Source organism: Aulostomus chinensis, chromosome 14, assembly GCF_037954235.1.
Source record: "Aulostomus chinensis isolate RoL2024-O1b breed Wild chromosome 14, RoL_Achi_v1.0, whole genome shotgun sequence".
NCBI lineage: Eukaryota > Metazoa > Chordata > Actinopteri > Syngnathiformes > Aulostomidae > Aulostomus > Aulostomus chinensis.
Window position 1 is genome coordinate 16127825 of NC_141333.1, and position 27448 is coordinate 16155272.

The 27448-nt window shown below is 39.8% G+C and overlaps 1 protein-coding gene across 4 annotated transcripts in view; it reads right to left on the minus strand.

Annotated features, from left to right (window-relative positions):
- The window catches only part of sbno2b (strawberry notch homolog 2b), a 57373-nt gene that overhangs the window by 25293 nt on the left and 4632 nt on the right, over positions 1–27448 (minus strand). For 2 of the 4 annotated variants that reach the window (XM_086223624.1, XM_086223620.1), the window contains exons 2-4: positions 19217–19443; positions 17611–17699; positions 14459–14582 (exon numbers count right to left, since the gene is read on the minus strand). In XM_086223624.1, the coding sequence (XP_086079750.1) occupies positions 14459–14582; positions 17611–17699; positions 19217–19324 (321 nt within the window). In that variant the 5' untranslated portion in view covers positions 19325–19443. Of the gene's footprint in view, positions 1–8011; positions 8371–14458; positions 14583–14867; positions 15003–17610; positions 17700–19216; positions 19444–27448 lie in introns of those variants that run through there. The other 2 variants (XM_086223623.1, XM_086223625.1) reach the window with 2 other exon arrangements.

Here is a 27448-nt window from a genome sequence, read left to right on the forward strand (position 1 = left end):
ATGGGTGAAGCAGGCAGCACTATGTTTGAAAAACAAACAAACCCCAAAACAACCTTCATTTATTCGTATGCTTAAGAGAATATTTTAAGAGGATGCAGCTAACATTTGTTGCCTCTCAAATCAAAGACAGTTGTCAGCACCAGGGTGAAATGTCTGTATTTAAGTATGGACAGAGACATGTCTCCAATAATTCACATTGTTTCCAGCTACTGTTCTATTGTGGACAACAGCTGACAAACTGACCTGCTGTCACTGAGGAATTCTAGCCAACTTCACACCCCTAACATCCCAGGGGGTTGGGGGAAATATTGGTTCTTAGAGGAATCAAGATTCCCTCTTGGAAGATTACTACTTGATGCAGAGGAACTGAATGATTGCACATTCAAAACACAATTAGAATTTTTATTTGACCCACTGACATCCAAAAGCTTGTCTTGAAGAGATTTTGAACTGGCCAAAGGATTCACCCACTTGGCAAAGTGTATCATTGGTATTCAAATACATGAAAAATTAATACAGTTTTTCATGTTAAAAATGTAATAATTCAATTGTCACATGAAAAAGGATTTGATGCTTCAAAAAACAAAAGAAAACCCAAAACATTGATAATCGCTAATAGTGAGGTGTCTGACAATATCAGTTCCCCCAAAAGTTTCTTTCAGTTTATGAAAAAGCCGTTGGGCCATTAATTGTTCAGAGAAATTATTTTGTTTTCATGTTATTACATTTTCACTTTATGCTTCTGACCCCTACCATCAAAAAGCATGTAGTCAAGAAGAACAGTGGCCACATCCTGTAACCTCAATAACCTGATGAAATGCAAGGCCAGTCGGAGGCCGCAGGCAGGCAGGCAGACAGGCTGGGTCCAGGGCTTCCCCCTCCTACACTGCCAGCTTGGCTGCTTTTCCAAGGCTAGGAAACAAGTCACCTTGCCCTCCCACTTAGCTCATACTCCAAACTGTGTATGCAAAGACAAATCTCAAGTGACATCATCATTTTGCCCAAACGTTTCTGTCAACTCCTGCTATTTCGTTTCCAAGAACCCTCCCCCTCATTTCCCATCTCTCACTGGCCTTCAAGCGTCTTGTTTGGTGTTTAGCCTGGATTTGTTTTCCCACAGTTCAACATAAAAAAAATTCAGCATATTACACCATGTACCAAACAAACAATACACAAATCTAGGCTACTAATAGGCAACTTGTTCTACACGGCAGCGTAGTTCACATTGCAGCCAAAAACGGCCTGAATGAACATTTCCCAAAAAGCCATTCGATGCTGTGGTCTGTTAAAACAACAGCTGTAAAGTCTCACCCAGAAGGGCCTTTTCAGTCCTGTTTTATTAGTATTATGTCTGTAACAATTATACTAAGGACGGGAGGACGCGTGAGTCTGGAATGTAATGGCTGTAAAAGCAACCGCGACATAGATCATCTTTGTAATGTAGCCAGTGTAACCTAGTATTACTGAGGCCATGTGCCAAGTACGAGCACGGAGGGAAACAGTTTTACCCGTCAACTTCAAGCCAGTGGGTATATGCGAGTGCCTGGGAAGAACCAAGATTACCCAGCCTCACCACCATGATCAGCTGAGGGAAACAAACTCTACCTCAAGCTCTCCTCCCTGGGGTCAGAGGTTGACCTTGTTCATGCAACAAATCTTGAATGATGGTCTCTGTGGGCGAGTTCATGGGGCCATGAACTGAAAAGCCGTTGGTGCCTCACTTTTTGTCTGGATTATGTTATCCCTGACTGTCAGCATGTCCCACATCCCTGACATATCTGCTGGGCTGTGACTTCAATAGCACAGCACAAGTGGTTCCCTTCTTTGACCTAACAGACCTAAAGATGACATAGCCCTTTCAGTAAACTAGCTCTTTGATTAATCTGTCATTGACAAGGTTGGTCAAAGTTCAGGTCTCTTTCCATTTCATTATCAAATCAATTCGCTATGGTGTGCAGAAGTATATCTGGTGTTTGGAGGACAGCTCAAGCTGCCCCAGTAGGAAAACAACCGAAAATCTATCATCATCTTATACAGTCACTGAGCTCTGATCAAAAGGCCCATTCATGAAACAGCAGTTGCATACGCAGTGACATCTTTATGCCTCTGTGCTGGCAACGACCTTGACCAGATCGGTGGTCAGAGGTCAAAAGGAATGGTCAGTGTGACCTGGCACCCCTTCCATTCTCCTCAACACAAGACCTTAAGATCTGGCTGGATGGAACTTCTGTACCTCTGAGGCAAACATCCACTTTGGCTTGAGAATGAACTGATTAGAATTTGGTGGTTGAGGTCACTGTGGCCTTACTGAAATCGTTTCTGGCCATAAATAAGAACAAGAATGAATATGTAGTTTAAAAAAATTACACATAAAATAGGACAAAATGATGAGGCCATGAAAGGGAAAAACACTTTATGGCCATTTTCAATACTTCATGAACTGAAGAGGGACACACAATTGTGTATTAAGAAATTACTTCAAAGTCTTACAAATTCCAATTGATTGGTTAGCAAACGTGTACAGTTGCAAGAATGACCATAAAGAGCTCCCCCCGGACCCCACTGTCTCAGACGATATAATATTTCAATTGTGTTTTCTAAGTTGAGTCTTTTCGACAGCTGTCCTGCAACAGAATTTAAAATTCAATATGAGGGGATGGTGCAAGACCCAAAGAGTGGAATGATCAGTTTTTCACATAATAAGAGTTGTGGTGTTAAAAAATAATTGGTAATCCTTGTAAAGCCCATTCCAGAACAACAAGGGAAACCAAAGCAGCGTACCCTGTCCGGCAACCTCTGGACAGGCAAGCTTTCATGTTGTGCCAAGTCTGAGTAAAAGAACCCAGGGAGAGCTTGCTGCTTACAAGCCGCCTGGAATTTTCCAGTATGTTCTGGAAAATAAAAGGATGCCATGTCGTGTGTCCCAGCTAGCAGCTGAGTGATAGAGTTTCAAATGACGGTTAATCTTTATGTGGGAGAGCCTTCAGATTACAATTAGAAACTAATTTACGAGAGTAACAAGCCTCCCTGAGACAAAGGATAGTGTCTTCATCTGTTTAGGTAATCCAGATGTCTCTATTTAGCAAGGAAGGACATGTGCATGTTAACAAGGAAAAAAAAAAAATCAGCACAAGTAGATAAAAGGAGAGAAGAAAGAGAGAACAATAAGCCAGAAAAAAGATCTTATCTATGCATCTGGTTGGTGCCAAGAGGAAGTCACCTACTGACAGATGCCTTGAGGATGAGCTGGCACTCACAAAGGCCTGTCTCAATAGGGTGGCCTGAAGGATACAAATACATTAACACTGTTGAACATTCAGTTCCCTCTTCCCTCCCTTAACTGTAGATTTTTGTAAATTTTAACCGTCGATTAAGGCATCTTAAGCTTGTGCAGCTCAGTCAATATCACACTTGTGTCTTTTGAAGCATTAATGTGTCTTAAAAACAGTGGCTGATAAAGAATGGCTGAACAGGATTACTGACTGTCACGGAAGAAGTGCCAAGCTATTGGTCATGACATTGAAGTCACCCTCACATGTCTGTGGAGCAGTGTTAGCTTTTTATTTCTAACAATAGAATCTACGCTTCAAAAATTAAAAAAAAAAAAAAAAATTGGTGTTGATTTGTGAAGATTATACCATGAAACAAAATGGGCAAGCTTCATAAACTTTTGCTTGCCACAGAGCTCATTCTCAGTAACAACTGAAACTCCATTGATCTCTGCAGCTTTCTCTAGTTTAAGTGTTTCGTCTGAACCACGAGTTAGAAGAAAGAAAATAGTCCACATGCATCCAAAACAAGATGGTGGCTTCAGAAAAGCACTTCTTTAACAAAGAAAAAAAAAAAAAAAAACCTCGCCAAGAAAATCAAAGATGATTCACACCATTTCACATTGTATGTGTGTGCATCTTTGTGTTTGAGCCTGAGAAAATAATTGTGCTACAAAAGTGGAAAAGGTCAACTTTTTGATACAAGATGACATCTCAGTTAGGTGGAATTTTCAAAACAGCATGATGCTCTGTCATGATACACCATTTTGAGAATAACTGAAAATTTTCTATGGATAAATAGGACAATTTGGCTGGTTCAATGGGTAACTGCATTAAGAACAGCAGTTCTACTATTCAACTGCTATTTTCTGCTACATCGTATCTTTGTAGAGGCCTGTTATTATTGAGTTTTTGTGATCGTGATATTCATGTGAAAATTTTTATTGGACAGAGCAGTCCAAATAAAAATTACGAGAGGAAGTTCTTAGATGGACGAGTCTGATATTAAGCCATGTTTTAATAGACTTTTAGAGTTTGCGCCATACGGGAGGCAAATAGTTAATGACAAGAATGTTTGTAGTTCTGTGAAATGTCAACACCTTCCATGTAAATCCAAACAAACATTCTCTTATCACTTCCAATAACCTTGCTCTCATCTCTCTTCTGACACCCAAACTATCTTTCTGGGACTCAGGATGGTCGGTTCTTTGCACTTCAGTTGCCAATCTGGTTTTTAGCCAAGAATCAACTGCCAGCTGTAGTTGGAATTTACTCCTTTACAAACATGGGAAAATGTCGGCAATTTTTTTGAAACACAATGGGACTCAACCATGATTGTTTAACGTTGGTGAAAAACCTACACTTTGATGAATCGTCTCAGTATTAGGGCTGATAAGCCATGCTTTGTAATCATGTAATGTTCATAACTGTACATCCTTTGATTCTGTTGATTTGTTCTGAACTTTTGACGCTGATGGTATCTCTCTGACCTAGAAAAAGAATCACCCCCGGATATGGTCCCTGATGTTTTTGCTTTATTCCCTGCTAGCTTGTACAAATAAAATGCAATGAACAGATATCAATTTAATTTGTTTAAATTACCTTTTCTGTTTTTCAATGAAATAAAAATAGCCTCAATTACTGAAATTGACTTCAAGACCCACTCCCTCGAAAATACCGCTTTTCATGTTTTTCAGGTGTTCATGTAGCATTTTCCTGATGCTAGAGGACATATCTTGAGAAAACTAAGCTCAAAATTGCATTTCTGCATTCAAATCGCTGTGAACAAATGGGAGACCCTGACAGGCAGGCTTTCACGTGACAAAGCCACAGGGCGGGCCACAAGCTCCTGCCCCGCTCCGCCTGCTCAGAGTAGAGCAGATGATGGTGGATCAGCACATATGTGCTGTAGCGGGTTGCAATGCTAAGAATAAAGATAATGACATTAGCTTTCATACTCTACCGAAACACTTCGCTGTGAGAGAGCAATGGATAAGGTGTCCTGGTCATAGCAACATAACGAACCACACACTGGTTTGCAGTCAACGCTTCACACAAGACTGTCTCACCAAATTGAGGCAGAAAATGCGCTTCGCCAGCAAGTTAAATTTGAAACTGGATGATGTGCCTTCCATCGAGACACCATCAAGTGGACAGCCTGTATCTGAACAAGTAAGCTTATTTTTTCTGTCGGGTGCTAATAAGTCAATCGAGCCTGCCCACCAGGTCCTCAAGACCTGGTCCTAACCAGGTGACCCACCATCAGAGGGCCCCCGCTGGCCCCGGTTGTCCAGTACAGCCAGCGTTTCGGGTAGAGGGTTCCTCCAGCACCGTAGGTTCACCTCTAGTGGCCGGGAAGGATGCATCGGGAGGCTGCCTGTCCTCTGTCTCATTCTGGGGCAGTTGCCAATCGGAAAGAGATGTCCCATCCCCTAGCAGTCCTGCCACGGAGCCTGCCGCCACATCTGGTTCCGTGTTTGCTGGTACACGGAGGTTTGGGACAGCGAGCATGGCAACGTTTCTCAAGACCTGCCGGTGGGGTATCCCCCCGCTGTGTCACGTGTGATGGAGGGCACTGAACAGGGTTTGTGATTTTGTCTAAAAACTTCATAATCCCAATTTAAAAACCACTGAGAACGCTTTAAATAGCTAAAAAAGGTGGAGTGGGTCTTTCAGTGCTTTCCCTTGCTTTCTCTGCAATGCCAGCACCAGCAGATCTCTCTAATTACATCAGTAAAGTAGGCTGCTGTAGCTGCTCTAGGTGACAAAGTAATACCAAAGAAAAGTCTTAATGTTAACTAGGTGATATAGAAATGGCTTGGTTTAGTCGGGTCCGATGTAGACAGACCACCAAGCTTTCTAAAGTTAGTAAAAACTCCATTAATCTAAAAGTAGCACCATCCACCTGTCATGATGTAGCATTTGAGAATTAAATCAATTTCAGAAACTAAGCCTAAAATAATTAAGGAAGAGAAACAAGATTCACTGGGTTCACTATTAAAAAACAGCTGGTTCGGCCAGTCAGCAAGTCATGCTGTGAATGTTGTTGGTGCGTCTGCATCATTGCCAGGGTGATTGCCAATCAATGATGCTGACAAAAAAAAAAAAAAAAAAAATCCATAACACAGACGCACAGATGCTGACACAATGAAGATAAAAGTTTTGGTCATATTTCCCCGGCTTTACTCAATAACAATTTCACAACCAGAAAAGATCTAACTACCGAAAAATTAATCCTACTTCAGAGTTCCACTTCTCATATTCATTTGTATTTTAGGATGTCTCGGGTGAGTACAAAATTCAACCTAAGGATGTTTTTGGAGGCTGTTGCTGAGAAGGTGTTTCTAGAGGAAAAGTGCCAGATGCACAAAATTCTCTGTTCCAAAAGTACACAAGAAATCAATCACTAGTTTATGTGGCAAGACTGACAGGCAGCTTCAAACAATACTAAATATTGTCATGCAGTTCGACTGCTCTTCCTTTTTTCCTCCAGGAGCATGACTAGATGTCGTAAGAGATAAATACTGAGCAAGGTAGCAGCCTCTAAAATCTTTGTCACCTTTTAAAAAGCCTGCATTACTAACACCCCTCTCCTATTATCTTCCTCCCCCATCCCCCCATCATGCTATCACTCATCATCACCTTCATTGTTAATTCACTTCCAGTAAGCTACACACATAGAACATGCTTGAGGTTTGACGTAATACCAAGAAACTGACAACATGTGCCCACCCAGAGGCTGCCCTGCAGCACCCCGTGGCCTTACGGGACTTCTTCAGATATCTGACAAGCCAGTGATTATTTCGACAATCTGATATTGTATCAGGCTGCAAATGATGTGGAAAAAGATGGCTCAGCAAGGTTTTTAGTCTGTTGAACTGAAACTGACAAAGTCAAATGTGCCCAGCTGACAGGATTTATTAAGATCTACTCCATTAACTTCGCTACCACCAGCGAACAATTTTTATACAAAAACAGACGAGAGTCCTTTTCATCTGAACAAGATATCAGGTTCTTGCACTTACTGGAAGACAGCAAGGCCTAAGACAGGCAGTTATTTGTCATAGTTCCTGGTTGAGGATGACAACCTGAGTGCTAAGCACACACACACACACAGGCTGCTGGCCTGCTAGCAACATTCACAGCATGACTTGCTGACTGGTTAAACTGGCTGACTTTTCAATAGTGAACCAAATCAAAGCCTTTTTTTTTTCCATTCTTAAGTTTTTGAGACTGTTTCTTAAATCGATATCATGGCTCAGAACACGAGCTGTTCACAGCTATATATGAGAAACTAATTGGAGAAATGTATTGAAATTTAACTTTTGTCAGCTGCCAGCACTGTTCCAACAAAATTTAATAAAACAGGAATTGGAGATCAACTGAAAAGTAGATCCAGCAACAAAAGAAAATATAGAGTCCAAGGAGATCATAGTCCTACCTCCACTAGGACTGAAACTATGCAGCAATATTTTCAAAATTCAAAAAAGGAGTCTTAAGTTAGACAGATAAGGTCCATAATAATGTAATGAAATGCTTAATAGTCCTATCTAAAAGTTCCTTATTTAGGAGCCTTCACATGAACGGCTTTCTGTTACTGATATTTACTCATGTACACTCGTGCTTTTCAAATACAGACCATAAAATGTTTATTTAAAAAAAACAAAAAACAACGATTTTTTACAGTGAGATGTGATACAGTATAAAATCTGAAAAAGAAGAGAAGCAAACGGTACCAGTACCTTGGGAAGGGGGCGTCCCAGCTGTGAATATAATTTAGTCCAGAACTGCAGGAGAGACATGGGTCCAAACGCTGCAGTGTGGAGGGAAAACACACACATACACTCCTGCTTCACCTTGAATCCCTGAGTCTGACAGCTTCTTCCATGTGTTGGTATTCACCTTACAGATGGTACACTTCAACCCAACTCACTAGCCCTTTCACCGCTCCTCTCTGGCTCAACACACACATCTGACTCAATTGGAGGCACGCTCTGGCCTGACACTCAATGGTCTGTTTCTCCCACAAACAGAGGCATAAACAATTCTAAAACATGCTTCCTGCTTTGCCAGGGCAATCAGGTATTTGCATAGAGGGCTAAGTCATAGTGATTGTGGACTAGTCCCTCTCAGCTCAAAAAGGTGGCTTGTGAGAGAGGGAGAAAGCAGCAGAGGGGAGGGGAGAGGTGGGGAGAGGGAGGGAGGAGGGGAGGAGCTTTCAGGAAATGATGCTTTTGTTGGTAAGTGACTAGAGTTACTGGCAGTCAAGCCCATTTTACTGTACATGGTGTAACTCAACCGCATTTGTAGTGTAAACAGTATTGCGCTGTGGACCTGGCCACTCCTCACACCCCGCTGCTTACCGCTATATGTAATGGCCCTGGGCCACTATTTAATGATTATTATATTTAGAGACTGATTCCCTGCCTGGCTGCCTGTCTGTCTTACTTCATACTCTTGCTTTTTGTCTTTCTATCAGGCTTTTTTAGGCTCAATATCAAGACCACTGTTCCAGTAACTATCTAATAAAAATACCCTAACTAAAGCAAAATGATGGGAAAGGCAATAAGCATGAAGCAAATAAGTTGCTAAGTAGAAAAATAGGGAGAGGAGTCACTCACGAGAAAGCAACTGTAGATCACAGCCCATTCGAGTTGTCAATCAGCCAATCAAAATAGTTCCTAATCAATTTAGCTGTTATTTATGTGCACAGGAAACGATTTCAAAATCACATTTATAGTTCTCACGTGGTCCTCCAATAGATGTAATGCTAAAAATATTACGGACAGCTTAAAAATAACAAGGAGACAGCTGAAGGGGTCTGAAATGTATCAACAGGTCAGGTGCATGATGCAAACGTTGCTCTCCAGACTCTCTTTCATCCAGTACTTCTATCTGCGTACAATTAAACAGAAATATCTCATCATAAATGGTCATTCTCCCACTTACTGGAATTGGGGTCATTATTTATTTTGGGAATCTGGCTGCAAATGAATTTATTGCAATAACTCCAAAATGCTAACCGAAGCCAGTGTCACTATATTGGCTTATCTGATAAAGAAGCAGTAATACTATACTATATATATTTTGAAATATTTAAAAAAAAATAATATGCCTAATCTGTTTCAATAGTGGAATGAAGGGGTCTAACTGCACACCCAGCTTCCAGGAACACACAATATCAAGACAAGATTGTGAGGAACTGTAATGTCCATCTCGGCTGGATTGAAAGGGAGTCAGACTCTGAGACGGTGTGGCGCCTGTCCATGGTGTCATCATAATACGAGTGGGAATCCTCTGCATAATGCGCGTGCGGGTATACGCGTGCGCATGTGTGTGTGAGTGTGATTGTATTTGGTGCGATATGAAACACCAGCAGGAATGGATGAATCACTGCACCATTTTCACAGACTAAAGACGGAAGGGTCCCTGCCTGGCTTCAGAAATGACACAAAAACACATTTGTTCTGTATTGATTCCAGTTCTCAGGGTCACTCAGTTCTACCTTTAGTTTCAAAGTCAGTTGTCAAATGATGCTTAGCTATTATGATCTCAAAATGGCTCAAGGCAGTTTTTTTTAATTCAATATTCAGAGTCGTAGAAAAGAGAATGGTCTGAACCATCCAGCATCAATCTGATACAAAAGAGTGGATGCACAAGGTGCACAAGTCTTGAAATTAACCTTTCAGATCTTCCAGTAAACTGGGCCATCTCGATGTGTTAGAGCTTCTCATAAGGAAGGAACTGAGAAATGCTGGAAGATTTATAAACTGATTGGCTTGCCAAAAGAAATTAAAACAAGAAGAACAAGAGAATCTTTAATGATATCAAAATTCAACCCAGTAGCATAGAATGTTTCCCTTTGCAAAAATCTTCAAAACCAAGTAACTTTTAAGGAAAATAAAAAAATATGGGGGTTATTTAAAAGTCTTTATCAAGGTATTGCAGATGTTGCGTTCACTTTAATATAACATTTCTAGAGATGAGTAGGTGCGTTCATGTGTATGCTTGCAGGTGCTGCTCAGTCTTTGAGGTTTGCTTTGGAGTGGTTAGTGAAGGACTTCTGTTTTTTTTTTGTGAGTGTGTTCCAGTAAGTCTTGTTTTCATTTTTATATGCTGCATAAAGTTGTACATGCTTGAAATCCACAAAGGGCCCCACATGGGCTTAAGCAGGTTTGCACGTCAGTGTGGCAGTGCACAACTCTTTCAGCAGGGCTGAATGATTTTAAGTTTCGATGTCTGTAAAAGCACAGCGCCAGTAACCTGTTTTGATAGTATCAATAGTATTGAAGTCTAGTTTAAATCGATGAAGTTTTTTTATCATTAATAACCCATTCTTCTGTCTTAATTTGCTGTTTTGATAATTGTTTATGTTATGGGTTTTATGTATATTTGCTTTGATGTCTCCTGAACAGATCCGTGTAATTTTGTCTCAACACAAGTAATAAGCATTTCATAAGAGCAGCGTAATAGCCTAATAATAATAAAAATAAAAATAATAGTAATAATAATAATAATAGCTCTACTCTACTTATCATTTAAGCTTCAAGTGATTTAACTACTAAGACACTGAAATTAATAATAAAATGATGATAACCAAAGAATGGAAACATTTCTTGAGGACTGACAAAAGTGGTGCAACTATGTCACAGACAGATGGCCTGAATGCATTTCTTTCAGTTACTGAAAATGATTTCTCCCTATTTTATTTTAAGTTTTGTTGCTATGGTATTGGTTTTGTTTGTTCTTTTTTGTATTAATCAAGCATAGAAGTTAAAAAAAAAATGAATCAACAAATGTCCAAAAGAAGTATTTTGTCCCTGTCTTACATGGAATCTGAACAATTGAAATACGTGTATGAGAGATTCTGAACACAAATAAAATACAAATTAAAAAAATAAATAAAATGATGACTTACTGTAAAATACTTGCAACATAATTTATGATTATAAATGATTATTATGACATTTTCAGACCATTTTATTGTACTGACAATATCTCCAATAGCTATGTTCAAAGCATCTACATGTGGGGTAAAGACAATGTGACCATACACATCATTGCACATTGGCCACGTATTCCTCTTAAGCCATTTACTGTGCTATTATATCAGTAATGTACAAAATAAATACTGAGGTCTATTCATTTAACACAATTTTGCTCTAGTCTTCCCATTTACCATCAAGATAGCCTGTCAACCTGCCCCTAGCATGCAATAGTATTGCAGCTGAGCTCTGCTGTGCAATAAACTATCACACAGTGGGAAGCTGTGCAAACCAAAACAGTTTGCACTAATTACAGTTGTAATTGAAAGAGGGTAATGGCTGAGGTACTGTAAATACACCTGACAACTAAAGAATCACATCAGTAACACTATCCAGTCACACCTACCTAAATGTTACCCTATCTTGGTTCAAATGTGCAAACATAACAAGAAACCAAGATCTCTGATTACGCTCCTGGGTAACAACCCTCGGTATGGCAATGGAGAAAAAAGAAGCAGAAAGAAGATGCAAGCTGGCAGAGAAGTGGTGGACGAGCCATGATGACCCTGTGACTTATATTTTCTCTGCATGCCTCACATGGCAGGGTGTGTCCAAAACCAGGAAGAACAGCTGAAAAAACAACAAACTCTGTCTCTCTCACACACACACACACACACCCTTGCACTTATATCTTTGTGAGGACTTTCATTGACAAAATACATTCCCTAGCCTCACCCTAAACCTAACCTGACTGCCTGACCCTAAACCTAACCATGAACTTATTCTAACCTCAGACCCTAAAACCAAGTCTTGAACTTCAAACAGCCCTTTGAATATGTAAGGACTGGCTAAAATGTCCTCACTCTGTTGGTTAAATATGTATTAGAGTCCTCAATATCTAGCAAGAACAAGAAAACACACACACACACACACACACACCCACACACACACAGATGCGCGCATGCACGTGCAATAACATTCAATGTCTGCAATACCAGGAAACCAAAAATGCTGCTCATGTATAAACGAGTAAGAAGCCAGTTTAAATTTAAAAAACAGAAAAAAGGACAACTGCAATAGTTTCTTCCTATACAGTCAGATTAATAAATCAAAACAAAAACATCTCATGTAATCATGACTCCTCATGGTTATTTGTCTGGAAGCAAGCTATGGAAAGACAGGCTAACACATCGGCAACAAGAAGTAGGGAAACCCAGCATGATCACAACCTCAATCCACATAAGTGATACAAATACTTGTAATAAAGAAGCTTCTTGCTAAACTTTTAATAACAAATATTTTCATGCATCTTTTAAATCTTTCCACAGAGAAATGGGACTCATCCACAGCTGGACACAGAGACTGACACTCTTGAGGGTTATAATGAAATATTATGAGGTGGTAGTGCAGTACTGCCTGTTTAATCAGGCTTCAAACGGATATGAAAAGTGTGTAAAGAAGTAGGACACTTATCTGAGAATGTCCGATAATTTTAAATGGTTTATGGTACATGACTTAAATAAACTAATGGCAAACATAAGAATCCATATATGCTCCAAACCTCCAAAATATTTGATTTTTTTTCCTTCAGGTGTTTCTGTGTGTCGAATGAAATGTACACTGTATCACACTGGAGCCAGTGTCATAAGCTTGCTTAACAAATAATGCATTTTCTTCATCACTTGGCAGAACATTAATGCTTGCTTACTATTCAATGTGCTTAATTATTCAACAATTTACAACCATGACTTTATCAATAGAAAAAAAATATGGTGGAGTTCAATTTAAGGAGTTTGTGTAATATTCGTAAAAGCAAACCAAAAAAACAAACTAACAAACAACAATTCTAGTTCTCAAGCTCTGAAAATAGTAGTTTTAGTTTTATCTCTCTCTCTCACTCTGAAGAATTGGACTTGTGGTGGCACACGGAGCACCCATTAAAGAACCCACCAAAGAAGAACCCATTTAGTTCTCAGAGATTTTAGTTATAGCACCACCTAGCAAACAGAAATGCCTCCTTTAAGTGGGCTGACCAGACCCATTTCACATTTCATCAGAGACAACTTAAGTAATTGGTGATGGGCTATGTGAAGACCGAGTTTTAGTTTAAAAGCTGTTACCATGATGAGTAATAGCACCACCTAGTGGTTACTGGATGTAAGCCTTTAGGTAAGAAACACAACATAAACATTGTCACATGATTTACAACAATATATATTACGGTTGGTGGTTGTTCTCTAGCACCACCTAGGGTAGGATTAGTCTGCTCCTTTAAGTAGGTCTGTACTCTGAGTGCTTTCAATTTTAGATAATATATATATATTTTTAAAAATTTTTCTCTATTTCTGGGTGTGTGTTTTCTCTGCTCTTTGAACAAGAAACATTTTGAATTGGTTGTGAAATACAATCCAGGTTATTGGCATTTACCAGGTTAGTTATATTCACAGCATAGTGTTTGGAATTGTATTCTTTTGCAACCCCCTTCCGACATGGTTTTCATGAAAATACTTCCAGCCCATTTGGTAACCCGTGATTGCCTTCATTTAAAACTCATCATCATTGTTTTTTAATATGGTTCCTTCAGACACTAAATCATCTCAGCCCAAATAGACTTCAGATTAGAAATGCACTGATCTGTATCAGTTGACTTGCCGGAACAAATTGGCAGGGCGGACAAAAAAGTGCACAGAAACATTCTGTCAGTTTGCAAAAGCTTTAAAAACAGAACTTTTACATCTTGATACACCCCTTGAGATATCTCATTTTCCACGCAAGAAACCGAGAATGACTTCTAAGTTTACCTAACATTGATTTCTGGGGGTGCTGTGTCAAAGTGCAGAAGAATGTTAAATTAGAGCGTTCTATTAATGACAAGTCTTGACATGAATGGGGTAGGTAGTATTGCAGTCGTCTAGACAACACTAGGCTTTAATCAGTCTGCTCTGTGGTACATTAAGTGGAGCTGAATACACGAGTGGGACAGGATGAAAGAGTTGGGTGTAGGGCAAGGTCATTCCCTCTGATAAACTAGTAAAAGGGAGGCACAAACTGCAAGAGAGACTTCTGAATGAAAATTGTAATTAACTCGAATTTGTCGGACCACATGTGAGGGTTTTTTTTTTAAATTATTTTTATACTGGCTCTTATCTGCATTACAAACTGTCAGTGTAACTTAAATGCAAATTTGACTCTTGTGACACCAACCTGGGAGAATTCGCCATTCCTAGGATGGTTGAGGCCAGAAAAATCCATGTCAGAGAATCCCGGGTACATGGCCATGTGCACATCCGGAGTGGTGGTGTTCGCGCTGCTGTTCGAGTGGTATTGCCTGGGGGAAGAGAGGTAAGGCTTAGCTTGTTTAACCTTTGCTTACCCAGGTAGAACTCACAAATACTGTTTTTCCTCACTGATGTGCTTTGCCAACATGCACTTAAGAAATGTACATCTTAGAGCTGTCAAGTACAACCATAGCCGTCAGCACCGTCAGAAGAGCACAAAAAAAACCCCTAAATTAGGTGATTAGAATGTGTCATGATAAGAACAAATGATAATGCTGACGGGATCTAGCACTCTAGAAGATGTCTGCAAGAAAGTCAAGCAAAACAGGATATACCTAATTCGAAGATCCAAGCTCCAACTTTCCTCAATATCGACCATTCTCCTCTCACCAAAATTAACATCAGAAACAGGACTGAGGATGATACCTAAGACATTTTCAGTTCTGACCAGAAAACAAGTCATTATATTGCACACCTAAAACGAAAGGAAAACTAAAACCCTCTTAAGGTGGAATGGTGACAGTACAGTCCTACTTACTTTTCTTCCAATCATGTGCCAGGGCTCAGGCTCAGAGGGAATGAGCTTGGCCAGAGCTATTCACAGGATTTGGCTCTGTGTCCTCACCATGGGTCAGAGATCAGGGAGAATGACTGATTTAAGTTCATAACACAAGTGGATGAAAGACCAGTCCTGGCCAGAGTGTACGAAAACACATGTCCCTATGATTTTTGTTGTTGTTGAATTTCCCATGAACATGAAAAAATAATTACCCTCAGAAACAACTATTGATGGCTTATTATATTAAGTATTCTTCCTGGTATGTAGGCTGGCATATTGGAAGCAACATAAAACCACTGTAATAATTGTTAATGGAGAAAAAAACGGAATAGTGAAATCACGGAGGAAAATAATCTCTCCCGTTTTCAGGGAGCTTATAGTAATGTAAATGGTAGTAAACATTCACACTGGAAATCCCCTTTCTGGCACTAGATCTAACACTGATATGGCAGGGATATTAGCACAGTGAAGCCTTGGCAAAACAGCATCAGCTGCTTTCCAACAGTACAACGCTGGCTAGAGGCTTGAAGCCAGAGCAACTGATTGACTTATTGTTGGTGCACATGTAACCTACTCATACGATGAAGTCAGTAGCTGCAGACAGACCTTAATTTGAACCTTGTTGAGGATTTGTAATCTCCAAATTATAGACTTGGATTGTCAGAACTACGCTATGTCTTTACTATGTGGTTCAGTGATGACACCTTATGTTGCAACAGTTGAACAAAGAAGAAATTATATATATATATATATATATATATATATATATATATATATATATATATATATATATATATATATATATATATATATATATGTATGTATATATATATATATATGTATATATATGTATGTATATATATGTATATATATATATGTATATATATATATATATGTATATATATATACACATACATACACACACACACACACACACACACACACACACACATATACTGTATGTAAGAGAAGTTTAAGGTGATGTTGTTCTCTCTTTTTTTTCTTTTCTTTTATAGTCTTTGAATTGAAGTTCCCCATTTAACGAGGCTAAATTCTTTGTTAAGGTACACTATTCCACACAACTTTGTGAATGAATTCATTCTTTCCCATTCACGTATATCAGCCGAATCAAATTATAACTAATATTTCAACTGCATCAACAACAGTGACAGTACATGCATAGCAAGGCATGGATGTTTACTTGATCAAACACTGGCAGATTCAAAGAAACATGCTGGGTCTCCTGAAAAGCACTCTTTCTTACTGCCAGCATAATCATGAAACCGAACCCTCCTGCAATCAACAGGGTGCACCAAGTGTCTGAGTCATGGTCTAGCTGCAGGCAATGCCGACTGTCTGTAAAGGCAGACAGCAGGTTACATTTTGAAGTGTCAAAAAGCTCTCTTTATACACTGTGTTAATGCATCTAAAATTGTGTATTAATACAAGCACTATCTGGAGTTTTCTCAGGCAACCACTGACATGTTCCTTTTTTACCCTGGTCTTTGGTGAGTGAAGCATTCAGAGTCAAACACTATTTTGAACAAATACTTCACTTTAACTTGAGATGTAAAGCTTAAGACAGACAACGTGCACAGTACTCTGGGTTAGAGATATAGCCTAACATTGGAAACAGCCTCCAGAAATAAGATGAATGGTCACTTGATTCCAAAATAGCATATAACTGGGGAAAGATACGATGCTGTCTCAGAGTTGCACACTTTAATTGAATGCGGTTTCGTATTTATATTGTTCACTCAAATTGCTGTGTTAGAATGACATCTCTTACACACACACACACACACACACACACACACACACACACACACACACACACACACACACACACACTTCTGAGGTGGATAGAGACACCTCTCATTTAGCAATGAGGTCATAAAAACCAAGCATGGGCAGATATTGAGGTGAATCTCCAGAATGAGGCCAACTGCAACAAGACATGGGGGAGCACTGACAAAGGCCACCGATAATATTTGACCAGAAATGGTAGTTTGTTAGGATTGAAGTGGCTCATTGGTTTAATTGCATTAGGTCACTCCAGTTGTATGCAATACAATTACGGAACAATAAGAATTCAACAATTCATAATAAACATTTCTGAATAAAACTATGTGTTGAAATAAATATTGAGTTGAATATGATCCTGTTTCATTCCCTATATGAAATATGGCAACATGAAGGATTGTATTTTTGAAACTCCGAAGAAGGTCAAGAAATAATTCAAAATTTGTTTGCCAAAAGGATGTTTGAAAATATTTCATCTGTCAAAAAATATATATTTTATGAAATATATTCTTTAGACACCCATAACATTAAACTACGCTCAAAGTAGGAAGACAAATTGTCTACTTTCTCTTTCAGTCTTGAACCATGTACGCCAGAGCACACATGGTCAGAGCTGCTTTAAACTCAGCCTGTCTGGACTTAGAATATTCTGTCCTCCTTAACGCATGATGAAGCACAGTGTTCTGAAACATGTATGAAAGTGTTCACAAACTTACTGGTTTCCAGATTGCATAGGGCAGTGTATGCTGTATCCAGCCTGCTGAGAGAGGGATCCCCAGGAAACAGAGGAGGCATATAATGAACTCTAAAACACACAGAATGGAAATCTGTCATGTGAAGTCACAAGCATCGACGCAAGACAGGTTTACAGAACACAACTTGCTGCCTTCTTTTAGGAAACTTTAGGGTTTTGTGGTTTACACCCGACACCAATGAGAAGTGATTGGGCCAGTCACACATTATAAGATGATTCATCGGGAGTTCCAAGTGAGTCTATTTGGTGCCCAACTACCTTGTGTCAGGAAAACACACAAGATAAGTGACACAGGAAATGGCTTGATACCATTTATTGAAGCACATACCTAAACAACAGAACCTTGAGGTGTTAAACGATATTCAGGGTTTTATTACCCAAAAATGACATTAGTGTAGCACTGCCTGCATTAAAAAAAATGGATTTACATCAGCTACAATCTGCCATCTGATGAATCGTTTGGGCTCAAGCCAATTTCAACACAGGGAGGCTAATATTGGACAATTATTTCGGTCGCCTGGTTTATCGGTTGGGTCCTAAATTACAGCCCTACAAAACTATCAGAATGCTTTGGATGGTCTGATCAGACATAAGAGTTCCAGCCACGGACTGTCACCAGCTCCTGGCTTTGCTCTATTTTTGGAGCTGCACACTGTGCTCTCTCTCTAAAACACTCCTGCGTGGGAATGGGCACACCTGCACTTTGACTCGTTCTTTGCAACTTTGGGCTTTTACCCTACAGGACACATCACACCATCTGTGTGTGAGCGGTGCAGTCACAGTATTTCTACTTAAAAACTTGGATCAATTGTGCTTCTACAACATATTGAGAAGTGCTGGCCATGACTTTAACAACCATCTTCATGGTGCATTCAGGTGCACCTCATAAACAACGCAAACACCTAAATCATTTGTGTGGAAGAGCTTAGGAGACTTCACAGCGCTTTCTGTAAACTCGGAAATGTATTCTGGAATAGCCAGGACGGTTGTTATAAATGTAAAAGTACATATTTTATTCCTCTGTCAACCCTTTCTTGTTCTTTCATGGAAGCATTTTAGACGTCACATAGGCTTAATCATGGATTCCAATCTTAGAAATTTGATAAATCAAATTGTTATCAGGTTAGCAGCAGCAGCAACAGCCCCCCTTCAATTCAGTGCGTTGTTGCACCTTTCTTTACTTGAAGAATAAATACAAAAACGTATCACTTATAAATACAGAACACTTTTTGCTTACTATCTGCCTTGTTGGCTGTTTTTGTTTACTATCACAAAGTGTTACATATGTATGTTGTGACAGTCCCCCCCCCCCCCCCCCCCCCCAGTAAATATCACTATGAGTGACTACTTAAAAAAAGAGCCACATTTATGTTATAGAGACAGTCATGTCATAGAAAACTTGAGAAATGTAAGAGTTTGGCCCAGTGGTCCAATTATAGGTGAATATAAAAGTGAATTTTCCAAACCATTTTCGCAGAATTGTGTGAACTTTCACAGGCAAAGAAAATGAAAAATATGACAAATGTCAGTTACATAAATAAGTGTATATTACCCAAATGTATGCATACCTCCATGTTAGAGGGGGCCACAGAGAACAAGCTGCTGTCCAGCTGAGGGCCTTCTGGATGCAGGTAGTTCTCCCCGTCCATGGCCAGCGCTGAGGGGAGGGTGGGCATCAGACCACAGGTTCACACATGACCACCGGATGATTTATGCTACACACCCCCAAACTGCCACCCACGTGCTGGCTGTGTCCAAGATGATACTTCTAACAAGAACAAATGCTCTCCATGACCTGTAGAAGAAAGCAGGGATATTTAGTAGTAAAAAAAGAAATGGAATTCCAATTTTGAAATATTCACAGCTAAAAGGAACCACATGAAAAAATTATGACGATTGATGTTTTTTTCCCGCGTGTTAGTCAATCATACATTAAAGATTTAGCATTTGTAAGCACACACTAACTGAGCTGAGACCCAACCATGCAGAGAGTGAATGCGTACGTATTGATTGGCAGCCATCATTGACTGGTTGTCATTGCTGAATGTTCCAGATTAATTACAGAACCAATTAATATCCCATCAGGAGGTCTGTGAGCAGAGTAAACAGCCTGTGAAGAAGACCCTGTGTGATGGAAATAACTTGTAGTAGTTGAAATGTCATTCAATCTGCATCATAACTGACAGTTTCTGGAGGCAGTAGCGTAAAGTACACGAGTATATTTACTGATGTGCTGCATTTCAGGATCATGATGTGGTATCTGTACTTCACTAAGTTTATGCATCATTGACGGCTTTGCACTTTTAGCTCCAAACATTTCAAAAGGAAACACTGTCCACTTTACTCCACTATATTTATATGAGCCTATTAATTACTTTGATAAAGACTTTGCAATACAGTAAAACCAATATGTACATACACAGCAGCACAAGTGAAGAATGTAACTCATTCATTACATGAACAGTTTAACTGCCCCAAATACAAACACTTTATGTAAATTTGTACTTTACATGACTAAATCAAATATCAAACACTTTTTCATTGTTTACTTGAAAACTATTTTAAATGAAGGCTTTTACTTGTTCCAGAGTATGGTTTAGCATTTTATATTGATACATTTTGAAAACCTTCTGCACAATATTTTCAAGAAGTCCCTTCATGATACCAGCCACAGGCTACTGACGTTTAAGTATGGGTGTGTGTGTGTGTGTGTGTCCAATACAAAGACAGGAGGGACAGGACAGACCTGTATAGACTATGGACACAGGCAGAAGGCTTTCTGCAAGTCTATCAACACTTTAATCTCTCTGCTACCCACATAAAACCATATAAATACATGGAAATATGCTTAGTTGTTTTTAAACATACAGATACCAAGTTAAAAGCTGGCGTTTTTACATCTGCTTTGCTAACCAAAGCTGGATGAAATAATGAGAATAATGTCTAAGAAGAAATCTTTAGCTCGCTCTAGTATGTGCGCTTTGACCATATATCAGCCTCATCAAAATACCCTAAAGCATAACTGACTCACTTTGATGTTCCACACTGCAAGCTTAGCAAATATCCCACAAATCTCACCAGTTTGACAGCTGAATCAATCCAATCTCTCAGCACTCCGCAATGCATATCTTTCAGTAACACTCCCTTGCCCCAAACTAATCAAACTCTAACCTTTTTTCCCCCTCTTCCCTTCATTCCTCATCTAGTTTGCCCCCAATCCCGAACATATGCCAGTTGTGTTCGCTGGGGACAAAGCTGAGGTAATAAATCCTAATAGAGTTCACGAGGGTCTAAATAAGAGGGCCTTTGTGTGTCTGGGTGTGTGTGAGAGAGACAGAGACCCAACATATTCACCGCTCATGTAGCCAATACACACAAAAGGGAGGCCATTTTACCCTCAGGCTGCCAGTGTGATACTGTCTAGATAGGCCAAAGCAAATGAGTAGAAGCCCGACGACCAAAAAGAAAACAAGAGGAGAAAGAGAGCAAAAGAGAGGAAACACATGCATGGTAACACGCATGAGCAAGAGAAACTAAACTCTGTTTTTCTATTTATCGAGTTCTGCGGTTCAGCGGTGATGTTCATACTACGTACTACAGTTGCTGACTGTGAAGTCTCTGGTTGAGGGGGCCAGGACATCAAGGGATTAGTGTGACACAGGTTTCATATGAATCCTTCAAATGTGGGTTGAATATCTATTTAGTAGTCAGCGTCTGAGGAGAAGACACTCGGCTGAATATCAATATGAGTATGTTGCATGCAGATGAAGCGACAGCTAAACTGAGATCCTACAGCTGCATTTAGTCCAACACTGACAGCTGGTGCAGTGGGGAGGCTTTAAAACAATGCAGGATCTTCTGACGATAGATGAGGCAGAATAAATTACACTCAAGGACATATGGTAGATTATTTAAGAATGTGACTGTTGTGTTTTTAGAAGCTAAGACTAACAGTTACTGTGATAACTTTGAAAATTTAAATCCTTTTGGTATCACAAGTGGTTGTTTTTGAAGTTTCAAAGAACCCATAACACTTATTTGGGTTGTACATCTTGGTCTCGCTTTTGCCTTGAACCATCATCACCATCACAGCCCTGTGCGGTTTTACTGAAAGACCGTTTTCGGCCCGAATTCTTGCAAACAATGGCAGGTTCTCACTGGACATTATGCATATTTGACTATGACCCATCCCTAAAGTATCAAAAAAAGTCATATTACTGCCTGTAATTGTCTTGATGTCTTGTTTTTAGGTTTAATGTTGCCAGTAGACATAATGATTGTGTGTCAGGGTCAGTAACAGTGGCTCTTTTTTGAAAAAAAAAGGGCAGTACAGAATCTGTACCTTTCTTTAGCACACAAGCCTTACTCAAGGCAGAGACGACTACAACAGCAGTCTAAGTGAAAACAGAACAGTTTTTAGAAGCGGGAGGGGCACGATTTCTGTGCCCAGCCATAGTGGTGGTGGATGGGTGGGGGGGCAACGAGATGACACATGACAAATTCAAAAGAAAACTGAAACAGCATGACAAGGCAGAAACATTATTATGTTATGCAATTTAGTTATCCAGTTTATCTGTTTAAGTGTAGGTTTAATGTTTAAGTGTATGGAACCATACTGAAGAGCTCAGCTGAAGGGGTCCTGTGATCGTTCTGAGACCTGCTCCAAACAACCTCACCTAACCTCTTCACATTCCCTTTTCTAAAGGTCACCACATTTTCTACACCTTCTGATAATTCACAATCCAGTCCCCAGTGCCACCTGTTGCCAAGTCATCCAGTGGCACCATGCCAGACCCTGTCTCAAAGCAACAAAAAAGTGTTTATTGCTGCCCCCTACTCCCCAAACTCATCCCTCCAGCCAGCCTCTTGAGTATAATCGATAATGATTATTTGAAGAGTGATCCCAGATATTCCCTTCCTGTAAGACCTCTCATTACCAGAACACAGAAAAAACAAAAAACCCAACTACCCCTAAACTCTAAGGAGAGGGGGGAGGGAGGCGATGAAGATGTCAGTTGAGAGATAAGAGTTAAGAGGGATAAAAATGAGCCCACTGCAGCACAGCAGACACAAGGAGCTCATTCAACGAGATGTGGCACACAAATAGTTCATTTTTATACTCTGGTTATTTAGAAGTCGGAAAGAAAGAAACAGTCTTATCGGTTAAATCCAAGTAATTAAATCTGTATAATTACTTCAGAGGTTGCTGATGGTTTTTATAGACCCCTCCCTCCATCTCTGTCTCTCTGGGTGGCCTGAAGCAAAAGCTCAATGCATAGAGATTAGGACATTTAATGTTATTGTAAAATCTGTAAAAACTACACACACGCACAGTGGTAAAACAGTGACTTTGTGAGATTGGTTAGAAACAGAATTTTAAAAATATTTCTGCAACATTCAATGCCAGCCGCTGTCTCTGGCAGTATGAGTCACTTTTCTGACTGTCAGAGGTTAACAAACTGTGTGTCTCTCTCACTTCAAAAACACAAGAAGTGTGTTGTAAGTTATAGCCTCCAACATGTGCTTGCAAACACATTGGATGAGAAGTAAATGCAGTCTGTGGTACAGAGTAGGGAGGACTGCCTGCTTGTATGTTGGTGGTCTTAGTATCAATGGCTGCCAGAGCACATGGGGATCATCCAGGGAAGTGTGACTTCCTTAAGCCGGTAAGTCACGATTAACACTCACGAGGAGAACAACCATCCTGCCAAGCGCGTGTGCCATCCCGCTCACATAGTCACATTTATACTTCCCCACACATCAATAAATGACTTGCGAGCATATACATAAAGAGGAAAGAGTCACTTTTGTGATCAAGTCAAAAAAAGTGCAACACTTAACAGGGAATAAAATGTTGATATTTTAGACTCAACTCTACTTTTTGAGCATCCACAGACACAATAAATTTTGTGGGTAACACTGAACAGCGTGAGAGGTGAGTGTCTTTTGTTCCAAACTGAAGAAAATTAAGTCAGTTCTTACACCTTCAGTTTTATTGAAGCCTGGCATCATCGCCTCTCACATGCTTTCCCTTACTCCCAGTTACTCGTCTCACTGCTGTTCTTTGGGCCCTCAATCCTCCTTATGGTACTGGGCAAAATCCAGCAAGGCTGCTCGACTTCATCTTCACCAACCACATTGCCTCACAGCACGAAGCTTCTGGGTTCACACCTGATGGCTGGCTAGGGACTTTCTATGGGCAGTTTGGCGTGCCTCTTTGGGTTCTGTCAGTAGTGAAAATTTCAATGTGGTAGAAAATTGAAGGGTAGGAGGAACAAAATTATGCTGTTTTGAAAAAAAAAAAAAAAGGAAAAAAAATAGAACCCTGAATCAGATTTTTTCCAGTCTGATGATATCAGGTCTTTTTCAATGTTATAAAGGATTTTAATAATAATATAAATACAGTCATATAGTTTGAGCTGCATGTGTATTCTGTGAAAGAACTAGGGCTCAATACTTTCTGGCTCGACCAAAATTCATATTGGTCGATTTTTTTGCCATGTTAATTTCATCGGGAGGAAAGTACCAAGTGCTAATGGGGGTGTTTTCAAAACATTCCTGTTTCACAGATAATCTAACTTTGAACACCCCCCTTGTTTTTGCTATTTTGGACTAGCCCGACCTGCTAGAGACAGGCGGACTGAAGAGAACTCGAAGGCCAACGTCTGGTGGTCTGATGAATGCATACTTAATTTTGAAGGTTTCATTTAAAGTCAGTCCTCGTCCACCATGTCAAAGACATCTGCAGTGTTGCAGCATTTCAGTAAAATAGATAATGGAAAAAAAAGTCAAATGCAAAGTTTGCCAACAACAGTTTTCTTGTCACAGCTCCACTACAAACACGGCGTATCACCTAAAAACGGTAAGCTAACTTGTCCACCTTTAGGTTGCCCTGTCAGTTTTGAGTATATGAACATATCAGAATTAACATTTCAATGTTTTAGTCTAATTGGTTTAATTGTAAAAATTCTCACAGTGGACTTGCCTTTTGTGTTTAGGAGTTAAGTTTTAAGTTAAAAGTCTATTTGTGTCTCAGCCGCGATGCTAAGCTCCTCTGTTCAGTCTCGCTCTGTGCGCAGGACATGTACAGAGCGAAATGATAGTGTCGGTCATAGTTGACACTAGGGCTGGGCGATATCATGATATATATCGTCTGGGCGATAGAAAATGTCTATTGTTTAATGTTAAACTTTATTGTTTATATCACGGTATCGCAAAACAGGCTTTACGGCAGTATTTTACGTCACCGACGCGCCTTACGGCAAGCCCAGGCACGCGGCTCAAACATAAACAGCCATGGAGGAAGACGTTGGACGCCACACAGAAGAACACGTTACCAATTCTCAATCTAAACAACAACAAGATGACGAACAACCAGCGCAAACCGACGAGCTTGTACCTAAAAGAGGGGGAACTTCTGTCATATGGCGGTGGTTTGGATATAAAAAGACCGACAAGGATCAGACTACTGCACTTTGTGAAGTATGCCGCTGCCCGATCCAACAACAGATTCGAACACGAGTAACTTTTTTATCACCTGAAAAAGAATCATGAAAAAGAATACAGAGAGAGTCAATGAGAAAAAGCAGCAAAAGCTGGGCCAAGTGACGTTGACGTTGAGAAGAAACTCCAGACGCAGACATTGCAACAGGCTTTTACCCGCGGCACACCATATAGCCATACTTCCCGCAGATGGAAGGAAATAACCATGGCCGTTAGGGTTGGCACATCTGTAAAGATATGATTCCAATCTACACGGTCGAGAAACGGGGGTTTCTTGAGTTAGTGCAAACACTCGACCCTAGATATGAAATGCCCAGCCGAAAACACATCCGTAGCGTTGTGTTACCTGCTTTATATGATGAGTGCCGGGCAAAAGTGGAGGAAGAAATAAAAAATAAAATCAACTGTTCATTCATTGAATTTACCAAAAATGTGCTATATCGTGATGTATATCGTATCAGGATATAAAATGAGCTATATCGGGATATAAAATCTTGGTCATATCGCCCAGCCCTAGTTGACACAGTATATTTTTCAAAAATAAAATTAGTCGATTTTTAGTCTAAATTTGAGGGCTTCAGTCAACCAAGAATTTCTTTGGTTGATTACAGCCCTAGAAAGTACTAATAAGATAATGGAAAAAATGAAGTCAAATTCCTTTTATAAACACAGATAGACAAGACAATACATCAAATTCTGACGCGGTGCTTTTTTTCCACCTGCATTCTCAACAATTTGGAGATGATATGAAAAGTGTTATCCCAAATATAAAGTGTTGCAATAATCAAGGAGTATGTCAAGAAATGGAACGAGTACTAGAAGCACTCGTAAAGGAAGAACGTTTGAGCTACAGAGACCTCTTCTGAGTTGGAAGCAGAACTGCGTGAAGCAATACCCGACTGATTTGTCAACCCTGAATCAAATATGATTTAAGAAACAAATGCATGTGATTTCGCAAAGGGGGGCCAATGAGCATAGATGAGACAAAAAGATGGTTCAGTGCTATGGCACAAATTAAATATTCAAAATAGCAGTCTATTATTCCATAAGATGTGACAGCACTCTGTTGGCATCTGTCAGCGTCCTTTAGACGTTGTAGTCTGCATTTGTCTTCACTAATAACAACTATTCAACAAAACGGACAACTGCCGTTAATCAACTAATCACTGTCTAACATCGTCGGCAGTAATCAGGTTGGAAATTATCAGGGCCCAGCAGCCCCAGAGCAACAAGGGGGTTGTTACTTGGTTATGATTGCGTCGACCGTCTGGATTCATTAGCTACTGTAATTAAATATTCATAAAAGTAATAGGTTACTTCCTGGGAAAACACCAGGCTCCTTCATCCAAAAGCAACCTACATTATTAATTTGCACCTTTATTTGCTTGTGAACACATGATAAATACATATATAGGCATGAGCCACAAAAAAATTCCATCCACTATGATGGACATTGTTGTGAATAGCAAAGTGGCCAGGTAGGACAATGATGATCAAATGACAGTAACTAAATCTGCTGCTGAATCAAAGCAGCGAAATGCAAACAAATTAAGGTTTAAGAGTCTGTTATTGCGTTTCACCCCTTCAAATACTTATCAAAGAGGCTCTCTGCACTGGGACAGCCCACAAGAACATGCTGAATAAACGAGAGGGGTCAAAGATTTAGCTACTTACAAGGGATAACAATTAATCTTAATTAGATTCTCATCAACCCACTCTAAGTAGCCGTTCAACACCGTTTTGCCAGTATGATGAATATCATTGTGCCCACAAAGACCAGCTGAATTAGACATTATAATGATTTATACCTAAATGGAGAACTCAATCAAGCTCTTGTGGTTCAGTGGATTCCTTTGTTGTGGTAAATAAAAAGGAGGAACAGGACAGGAGTGAAGGCCAGGGAGCAAAGCAGACAGGAAAGAAAGGTGAAGTAAGAGCAGAGTTCAACTCTGAATACCAAGGCAGAGTAGAAAAGCTGAACAAGATCCCAAATGTGGCTTGATGACGCTCATTTAAGAGCAAATGCTTCTATTTGTACTTCCATTCACTGAATAGATCAAAGGCTTGCTAGATCAAAGAGAGAGGATCCACTTAGTTGTCACTCTGCCCCATTTTCCTTTGTCATCTATTTCCTGAGAATAGAGGGACAATGCACACAATGCTTGCTCTGCTCACTGCACTGGTTTTACTAGTTAGATGGGAAGATGTTTTCCCCAAACAAATGAATGTACAACTTTCTCATTGAATTCAGAAAATTGTTAATGTCAGTATATAAGAGGAGTTTTATTTTTGCACAT